At 38.8% G+C, this 10,086-nt stretch overlaps 1 protein-coding gene across 3 annotated transcripts; it reads left to right on the top strand.

Moving 5' to 3' along the window:
- Window positions 1-1,184: 1,184 nt before the first annotated feature.
- Window positions 1,185-9,762, top strand: thap7 (THAP domain containing 7). Of its 3 annotated transcripts, XM_088090126.1 has the most exons (7): window positions 1,185-1,269; window positions 2,848-2,927; window positions 3,565-3,702; window positions 3,828-3,938; window positions 4,522-6,093; window positions 6,244-6,415; window positions 7,564-9,762. In XM_088090126.1, exons 2-5 carry the CDS (start codon window positions 2,848-2,850, stop codon window positions 5,867-5,869), a joined length of 1,677 nt encoding a protein of 558 aa, XP_087946252.1. In that variant the 5' UTR covers window positions 1,185-1,269; the 3' UTR covers window positions 5,870-6,093; window positions 6,244-6,415; window positions 7,564-9,762. The 3 variants fall into 3 exon arrangements, with proteins under 3 accessions (XP_087946252.1, XP_042362095.2, XP_087946251.1); XM_042506161.2 differs by having other exon boundaries at window positions 4,522-6,415; XM_088090125.1 differs by having other exon boundaries at window positions 1,189-1,317; window positions 4,522-6,415.
- Window positions 9,763-10,086: the final 324 nt, after the last annotated feature.

Raw genomic sequence — 10,086 nt, 5'->3', positions numbered from 1 at the left:
TCCCTTTCATCCCCACTTTGCCTAACTAAAATGCTTAGAAGAAATATAGTGGAATAAAAGGACTTAAACCATTCCTTTATAGCAGAACTTATGACTTTTTATTAATAACTTCTTGCTGCTTGTTCTACTTGTTTTTATGCTCTTATTTTTTGGCTTTTTTATTTTGGGTTGTTTTTATCTGTTTTTTTATGCTGATGCTTTTATCTTGCAGCACTTTGAGAGTTTTTCCTAATGTTAAGTGCATTACAAATAAAATATATTAATATAATTTTATTATTCTGATTATTATTAGTAGTAGTAGCCATTATAAAGGCCTACACATTTGATTAAGGAAATGTAATAAAGTAAAAATGAAAGTTGATGGAAATATAAAAACTCAAGAAAAGTGTACTGTGACAAAGTATTATTACTTTGTTTCATTACACCACTGCTTTGTGAAACTGGTAGGCTGAATTTGTCATCGTAAGTAGTGATACTGAGATTGTTGAATCTCAGATGCTGAGATCGCTACTGGTTATTATGGTTATGGTTACTGTGAACATTCTTTCTTTATTTAACTGTTGAGTTTCTCAGCGTTGTAAATACTGTATATATTGTTTGTTTATGTCGTCCTCTGTGCTTATTTCCTTCATCTTCATCCTGCACGTTTTTGTACTTATTTATTAATATAGTTTATTTTGCACAGTCTTTGCTATCCCTTTGCTGCTGTAATGTTGGAAATTTCCCCACTGTGGGACTAATAAAGGATTATCTTATCTTATCTTATCTTATCTTATCTTATCTTATCTTATCTTATCTTATCTTATCTTATCTTATCTTATCTTATCTTATCTTATCTTATCTTATCTTATTACTTTGGTTTCCAAAAAAAAAAAAAAATAAACAGGGGGGGCTGTGCGGCACTTCTTCTGCCACTAGACGGCAATACCTGTGACCAATCACACCTGAAGCACTTTTTGCACTTACTAAGGGTTTTTTCCTTAAGTCTAAATTTTTGCTTGTGTTGTACGTCGCTTTGGATAAAAGCGTCTGCTAAATGAAATTGTAGAATTGTAGAATTTGGAGAGGAATTCATTCATTATAGTCGCGGTGTCACACACTCCGGTACAGTAGGTGGCGGCACTGATTTGATGTCCACAAATTCAACCAAAGAAGAAGACAGACTAATAAAGTTTTATGCACAAAAAAAAGGAGGTCGAGTAAAAGGAGGAAGAAGGTGGACGAAGAGAAGATCAGCCATTTTCGTGAGGTCGAAATCTGCAGTGCAGGGTAATATCTTTCTGAATCATCATGAACTGCAGCGGTTACTGAGCCCAGGTAGTGACCGAGTACCGGAACTTAGCGGGTTAACGTTTTAGCAGCGCCGGGCGGCACTGTTGTCCAAAGTTAACGTTAGCAGCAAGAAATAACGACGAGCCGCTCCTGACAGTAAATATAATTACCGGTTTCATACAAATGTATCAAAGCGAATGAGTGTAAATGAAGAGTTTAAAATACAGTCGTAACCAGGAGGCTGTGAGCTGCACAGCAGCATGGAAACAGTTAACATCCGTCGATATTACAGCTGTTTTGTCTCATTGACATTTAGCTTGACTGCAGTGTAACACAAGAGATTTAAGGACAGTGAAAAGTGTTTTTTCCCCTTCAGTGAGAAAAACTTTATTACTGAAATCAAGAATAAACAAACCAGCCAACAGTGCCATCAAGTGATGATGCAGGAAAAAATAGAATATATATGTGTGTATGTATATAATAATAATAATAATAATAATAATAAACTTTATTACAGACTCAATGGTCCAGATAAGAACAAGACAATACATACAAAAGATATAAAAGACACATAGAAGTACCATACACAACATATTCACAATGCAATAAGATCACTTAATAAAAAAAGTAATAATAATAAATAAATAAATTAATAAATAAAAAATCCCCAACACAATATGTACAGATAACTTAAAAAACAATTAAAAAAGTCAATGACCATATATATATATATATATATATATATATATATATATATATATATATATATATATGATGAAATCTACTTTAAAATAGGTGACAGTTTTAGATTACCTTAATACTTCTATGAAGATGCAATAAAAGCATTTGTGTTTGTTTTTGTCAGTACATTTACATTAGTGAACATGGCATTTTGTTTTTATAAATAAATTAACCTTTTGAGACCCGGAGCACTTTTCTTGTGCTGCTTTCAGGTGCCTTTTACAAGTATTAGTATTAGTAAGTTTAAAACCTGAGTAAATGGATGCATTTTTTTCAATAACATGGGGAAAAAGGGTAATAAATGGCTTACTAAGAGATGTTCCACATATTGCAAGAAATTAGTGGATTTGGAAAATTGTTTTTGGAAAAGCTATGGAAAAATGTCTAAGAAACAAGAAAAAAACTTTGTGGGCGTTACTTTATTTTTTTAATTATCAAAGTTACACATTTAAAATGATGTTACAGAATTATTTTAATTTTTGAAAGCGCTTTCTTCAAATCTCGTTTGCTTTTTTTTTTCTAAAACTACTTTTCAGGTCATTTTCTTATTCATTTTCTTGCTAATTTTGGGTCATTTTTTTTCTTTGTTTGCACATTGCCTTCTTCCCATGTTTTTGAAAGAAATCAAGCCAGTTTGCTCAGGTTTCTAAGCATTAATAACCAAACCTGATACCGAACATTAACCTGCACAAGCACAATTTGTCTACCATGAGATGTTGCAAGCCTGCACAGCCTGACTATCCCAACAGGGACTGAATTTTTTTCATGCTTTAATTATTATTAATACTTGTCAAAATCTATAACTGACTTCTCTCTTCACTGTATCACTTTCAGATGCCAAGACACTGCTCAGCGGGCGGCTGCAAATCTCGAGACAACCGCGAGACTCGTAATGCTGGTATCACCTTTCATAAGTGAGCATTTTGCACAGTTTGTATAACATCTGCGCCGTATATCTGTATGTTTTTTAGAGACTTGCTGATTTCTTTTGTTTTTACTTTTCAAGGCTGGTTACCAATATTGATGTTTCTTTGTAATAATTGTAATAATTGATTTGTCAGCTGATAGAAAAGTGATCTCGTTGGAAGCAGGGATAAACTTTTTGCCTAGCTCAACCAAAAATGAATGAATGCAACTTTAAACAACTGCAGAGCTACAGTGTGTTATTTACGTGCTGTGGTGGATATTCTTATTTAATGTATGCACACATTAAAAAAATACATGGAAAATGGTGTTTGAAAGAGGTAGCTCAGTGGTTTACCGCCATAGCACGGTGATATGTATGTCATCGTTGTGACAAAAATGCCACACCGTCACAGCCCTAATCTCCCATATCCATATTTTCATCAGGGTAATTGTAATGCCACAAGTCTTTGGGTAACAGAGTATCTATGGTTATTGTCAACAAACACACTTTTCCTTCACCTTTTAATGAACATTTATGAAAATAATTCAGAATTTTATATTATAGATGACTGAGAGTAGAGAATGATGACATTAAAGAGACAAAATGTTGTTTGATCAATAATAATTTGACAATGTGACGGTCAGATTACCAAAAGGAGAAACTCGGAGGAGCCTCTGGATCACCAACTCCCACCGTGCGGGCTCCTGGGATCCTCAGACGGACTTTGTCTACTTCTGCTCCAAACACTTCACTGCAGAGAGCTTTGAGCTGACTGGATGCAGGTCTGTACACTCAATCCGGACATCAAGAGATTATCAGTAGTTTCTGTTATTAACCCTTGGTGCTATTCCAGTGCAGACGATGTTTGGATAACAGCCTAAAATGTGTTTGACCTTTTCACTCACAGTGGGATCAGAAGACTAAAGGAAGATGCGTTTCCTACAGTATTCGATTCGTCTTCAGCAGCCAACTGTAAAAGACAAGGAGCACTGCAGACACAAGAGGACGCTCCTGTCAGGTACACTGAACCGATACGGAGTCACGTTTTGTCAATGGTCATTAGCAGCGTGTGACGAATCACCTGCCAACCTTTGGTCAGCAGCTCATGAGCCTCGTTGGTGTGCTTTAAGACAGAAAAAAAAAAATTCTGATCCTGTAAAATGACACAAACACACACTCACAATTTGTCTTGATCTTTTTGTCATTTTTGGTAAGTATTGTAATTCATTGCATTACTTGTGATTCATTGTTTTACCTTTGGTGAGGTATTTCTGTGATACCATTTGGATTTTCTGTATTCTTTTTGACCTGTTTTCTGTTACTGTTTTTTTTTTGGTGCGAGTAAATAAAATAAACTGAAAATGAAATTATGTCACAATGTGGCCGCAAGAAAAAACAGAACAAGACATTTTCAATAAAACCATGTAACAAACATTGCCCACAGGCAATTATAGATACACCGTACTTCACAGCATCAGTGCTAATAATTGAATGTGCAAAGGCTTGTCCTTTTCTCTGTCACCTGCCTGTACGTTCTGCCATGTGAAGGAAACAATAATGGAACAAACGGCCTTTGTCATTTTATCTGTTTTTTTCTGTAGGAAGAATTCCTGCTCAGGTGACCAGGACAGCGCTCAGCAGGAGGCAGAGCGGGGCCAAACCTCAGAAGAGCCCACAGTTCAGAGGTCAGTGGCAGCAGCTGATGAGACTAATGAAAACATACCTGCATCTCCTCAAGAGGCATCAGGGGTGGAGCAGCTCTCACAGCAAGAATGTCCCTCACCGGTGTCTCGTCCCCCCTCTCCGTCACGTTACATGAGGCGTTTGCCCCCTCCTCCAGGCTTCTACCTGTCCAAGGAGCACAGCTACGCTCAGCTCTGTCCCCTGCAGTGGAGGAGACGTTACGACCAGGCTATTGACTGCTTGGAGAAGGCCTTACGACAGCTGCATGCAGCCAGGCGGAGGGAGAACCGCCTGAGGAGCACTGTGCTGAGGCTCCGTGATAAACGGCTGAAGCACACTCTGCTGTTATCACAAGACGGGTGTAAAAACAGGACAAGCTGGACACCGGGTGGGGAGAAGAGACGAAGCAAAGGAGGTTCCAACCAGGAGGAGAGTGAGACTGATGGTAAATCTGAGGATACGGGGTTGTTTGAGGACAGATGTGTGGATCAGATGGAGTTGGGGGATCGTTTTCTTCCAGAAACAAACAGCTGGTCTGAGGAGGAGAAGGGATACTGCTTTTACTGTGGACGAGGGCAGGTTGGTGCTCAGGTAGCTCGCAGAGTTTCAAAGACCGGCAAAGATGTCCAGCAAACACTGCGGGAGGAAACAAGGACTTGTGACACAGGAGAAAATGCCAAAGACACACAGATTGTCAGACTGGTAAGACCACCTGGGAAAAGTGAAGAAACCAGTGACTCAAATGTAACAAACTCCCAAGTCCTGCTCCAAACTCAAAGTCTTCAACATGCGATCCCAGCTGCAGTGTCTCTGCCTGATATTCGTGAGCAGAGTTTGCAGTTTCCAGGCTCTCAGCAGAAGCTGCTGCTCTCTGACGTGTGTGAAGGGGACACAGACGCTTTGGGTGCAGAGCATCACCTGGACCAGCAGCAGCTGTTTTGGATGCAGGACAGCGCTGAGGGACAGGTCATTCTGGTGCCCGTCCCTGCTGAAGATGGATTACAAAGCTTTCTGAAGGTGGACCGAGTTGTCGATGAAGCACAAACAATACTTGTGTCAGAACTGGATCTTAAAGGAGACTTGGGGAACCTGATGGAGAGCGGCGGATGTCTGTCCAGAGTTGAAACAGCCAGTGATGATGGACGCAGTGACCAGCACTCTGTTATCAACACTACACCAGTGGAAATGGGAGAAGATGTGAGGGAGAAACTGAAAGAACACTTGGAGGGATTTCACCTTCAGCTGAGCACTGAGTTTATAAACTGACAGGATGTTTTCAGTGAACACAACAGGGTCGCTTTGGTACCTGAATGATCCATTTGTCATTTCTGCCAGCATAGTTGAATATGTTGTGCGTTGGTTAACCCTAAAGGTGTGTTTCAGCGGATGTTGACCTCTTGAATGTATGGCACCATTTAAGAATCAATCTGGCAAAACAAACCTTCAAAGAAGCTCGAAAGAGATATCCAGAGCGTATTCACCCCAGAAAGGTAAAAATGAACGGATAAATGGGTACTGTTAGGTCTCAAACAGAAAATGTAACAAGTATTGTATGCGCATCCAGGCTTGATACATCTTCTTCTTCTGTGCTATTTGCCTAATTCACCGACTTCATCATCTTAAACTAAAATATGGCTAAGGAGGATGGAAGTAGTGCTGGACTGTGGGATGCCTGCAATGCTACTTCACTGCTGCTTCCCCAAATGTACCTCATCAAAGAAAGAAAGAAATCCTGTCGAGCCCAGACCTTTCACCGTTTCCCCAAAGATCCTGTCCTTCGCCATGAATGGAGATCCTGATGGCCATTTCGAGGTAAGATGTTAGGTACAGCGTTCCAGAGGATCCTTAAAATACATTGAATTCATTTATCTAAAAATAAAGCCTTAACTGGTATTATAATGTCTTAAGTCAGTCTTTCAAAATGCAGAGATATGGGAAATAGGATTTTATTGTAATTTTTTGGCGTTTTGTAAAATCTCAGAATAACAATTTTTAAAAAAATTTTATGTATTTATTTATTTTTACCACTAATTTAACAAATGCTTTTTACTTCGCTTTAACTTTTTGGTGGCTACATCAGATTTCCAGAGGGGTTTATGTTGGAGGTTTCTGCTACTGACCTGCTCTATCTGCTCTAAATATGACTTGAAAGGTGAAATCTATTATATTCAACTGAACCCTATTTCCCATAGTTGTTTTTTAAACTGGTCCAGTATTGAAAGAGCAGCAGCCAACAGAAATAAACCGCTATTCTGAGACTTTTGCGTCTTCTTTTTTGCGTCTATTTTGTGTTCAAGTCTTGTGAAAGGAGAAGTGTGAAATGGTGACTTCTTGCAGGAAGAAAACAGCAAAAGCAGAGAGAGGAGTGCTGTTGATAGTCTGTTGTATTGGATTCCAGAAAATCTATCTTACTTTCATGTAAAAGATTTTTTTTTTTTGGAATATTATATTTTTTATTTTTCAGGTGACAAGTTCTTGCGAGCTTTACATATGTCAAAATGATTTTTAATGCCATGGATGAATATGAAGTTGATTTCGACAATGTGAAATAGTCAGTGTAATAAAAGTTCTTTAGTGAGATTTGGACACATAACAAACTTAAACAAGCAAAAGCACAGGTAAGTAGTTTCATTTCTCTGTAGAGTTATTTCTGTTTTTCTATTGTAAGACACTCATAATACCAATTTGAGACTTTAAGTGGCAAAAACAAGCACTTTCAGTGGACTACCCACAGAGGTTACATTGTAGCCTCTCTCAGTTATGCTGCACAGTACTGGACCAGTTTCAAAAAATGTTGTTCCACAAGTCACTTGGGCACTTGGGTCCTGGTTGAAATTATTGGAGTTCCCCTTCAAGTGAAAATCATTGTATTACATATAAATGAACTCAGATTTAAGGATCGATCACTTGTTTAATTTTGCTCTCCTAAAATGTGTCCCTCTGTCCCCTCATTCTTCCAGTGAACCGACGGCCCCTCAACACCCTGATCACCATTATGCTGCAACTGGAGGAGCGACTTGAGGAACAACACCATCACTGACCAGGCAGACCAGCTTCATGATGAGCAGGTTCACCTTTCAAGATTCCAGGGCGACAGTAGGCGCATCGTGTTTTCACAGGCTGTCTAGATTACAACACACTCAAAGCAGTGTTTACGGCCCCACAGCTCACTGCCAAGAACATGTTAAGGTGGAGTCAGGCACAGCGACTAATGCAAGCTGATGAAGAAACTCTAGCATTCCTAAACTGCCGATCACAGAGCACATATACATAAACAAAATAGTCCAGTCTCTGCCTTCAAGGTGATATTTCTAATAAGCTGTTTACATTCTCACGGAAATGAATATTCCACTGACGCTCCCGTTCACATGCAGCCGTTCACACTCCGATAACGTCTTTTAACCTGTCGTTAATGTAAAAATATTAAGTAGAAAAGCTGGAGCCGCTTTTCATTCTCTTCTTGCGTCATAATAGGATTTTTCACAGTTCCACCGGTGGCGGACGTGTAGACCTCTCTCCGGTTCCTTCCTTCACCTTCTTGAAAAGGTGCTGTGATATTTGCACATATCCAAAAACCTGTTGATGTCTAAGTCTTTTTCGTGAAGAGGCTGCTCCTATTTGCTTTGTTTGTGTGCGTGCAGTTTTTCACGTCAGCTGTCTAAAAGAGACTCATCCTGGAGCAGATTATCTTGAGTGGTGATGATGTCACTTGTTTGGCTCGTACTTGATGCCATGTCTCGCTGTTGTTCTGTCCTCTGGTTTTCATTTATGCTCCACAGCTAACTGTGTGGCAGCCAGGCTACTGTAGTGGTATGCTTCAGTATCTTTTAGGACAGTGATAAAGAGACATGGCTGTGGTGGTAGGGGACGTTGAGGTTCATTTTTACTGGAAATGGGCAGTGAACTGTGAGTTTGGCAACATGGATCAGAACCTTGTGAAAAGTCTCCAAAATCTGTGGCGAACAGGAGGACTAAAATTGGACCAAATTGGAGACAATTGAACGCTGATTTTTCTTTGGTGGTGCATTGGTCATTCATAGTTTGATTTTGGATACTATCTCAGTGCTAAACATACATTCATATGTGTATGTATCTCCCACTCCTGCAGGGAGGAAATATTTGGCATCTTGTCACTATTTTCTGAAATTATATAGATTTATGTTTTAAAAGCAAAAGTAAAGCATTCTGAAGGGAAAACAGCACAGATATCTTACAAAAACCTTAAATATACTTCACATAGATTCATGAGCAGCCCTGTCGTGTTCCCTAGGCCTTTTTAAAGTCATCTCTTGCTCGTTCAGTCACCTGGACGCTTCGATTCTTTAACCCACTGAGCTGAACCCAACCAGTGTAATTTTTTCTTTATAGCTGCTCGGCCTGTGACGACTGTTTACACAACTAAAGGTGTGATATACTGTATCAATAACATGCTTAAATGGGTAGCTCAGATCTTTTGAAGTGGGTTTGTTTGAGGTACTCATCCATAGTCTATATATATATAGTTTGGCTTTGTGGAGAGTGATGTAACTGTTTCATCTCCCCCGTCGGAAATCACCGTCTGACAGCAAGATAAACTGGCGAAATATCCTCAAAAAAGCGTACACTTACACTGATTCAGATTTTTTTAAGGTCGGACTTTTGTTCTATGCCTTAAATACATTTAGAAGCTACACAACGCACATTGTGTAGCTTCTGTGTCATTACTCCTCCCTGCTTTTCAAAACTGAGGACTGACTATAGACCTCATACAACCCCACTTTAAAAGATCCAAACAATCCTTTTAAATCGTATTTTACTGATTTTACATATCAAGATGTGTTTTGTGGTCGTGGTTAGGTCCGCTCAGCACGTAAAAACAGTTGTGCGTCCTGTAGGAGCTGAGATGTTGTCATCAGGGTTATCTCGGCTTGAATAAATCAAAGAAAAGTAGAGCTGGAAAGATGCGGGTTTTTACCAGGCAGGGAGGGTCTAACAAAGAGATGCATTATGGGAAGTGTAAGATCCAGCGTTTTTGGAGTTTGACTCATACCAGGGATTTTGGTGACAGAGACTTAACCCTTTGCAACCTGAACAGAAAAACACTGGGAGAAGGCAATAAGCAACTTAACAAGACATGGCCCGAAAATGAGCAAGAAAAAAACAAAAAAAAAAAAAGAAAATTAACTGAAAATTACCCCCGCAAAAAAAATGAAAGAAAAGAAAAGTAATACCAAAAAGAAAATGACTGCTGAAAATTAAAGAAGAATATGCATACTTTATTTGGAAACATAATTTTAAAATATAATTGTAACAATTATACATATAGCTTTTTGGACAATTAAAAAAAAAAAATATGGGTATTTTCTCGTCACCTTTTTACTAATTTCTTGTTATTTGTGGGACATTTTTTTTGTTCGGTTTCTCATTGTCTTTTCCCCTGTGTTTTTGAAAGAAACCAATTTGCTCAGGTTTCAAAAGGTTAACTTAATTTGTTGAAGTGACTT

This window comes from Plectropomus leopardus, chromosome 17 (genome assembly GCF_026936395.1).
Source record: "Plectropomus leopardus strain MGB_pleo_1.0 chromosome 17, ASM2693639v1, whole genome shotgun sequence".
NCBI classification, from domain to species: Eukaryota; Metazoa; Chordata; class Actinopteri; order Perciformes; family Serranidae; genus Plectropomus; species Plectropomus leopardus.
This window is presented reverse-complemented; position numbering and strand designations above follow the sequence as displayed.

Coding starts and splice junctions, on each gene's coding strand:
- thap7 (XM_088090126.1), top strand. CDS start 2,848: ATGCCAAGACACTGCTCAGCGGGCGGCTGCAAATCTCGAGACAACCGC. Junction 2,928..3,564: donor GCTGGTATCACCTTTCATAA/GTGAGCATTTTG, acceptor TGTGACGGTCAG/ATTACCAAAAGGAGAAACTC. Junction 3,939..4,521: donor CAAGAGGACGCTCCTGTCAG/GTACACTGAACC, acceptor TTTTTTCTGTAG/GAAGAATTCCTGCTCAGGTG.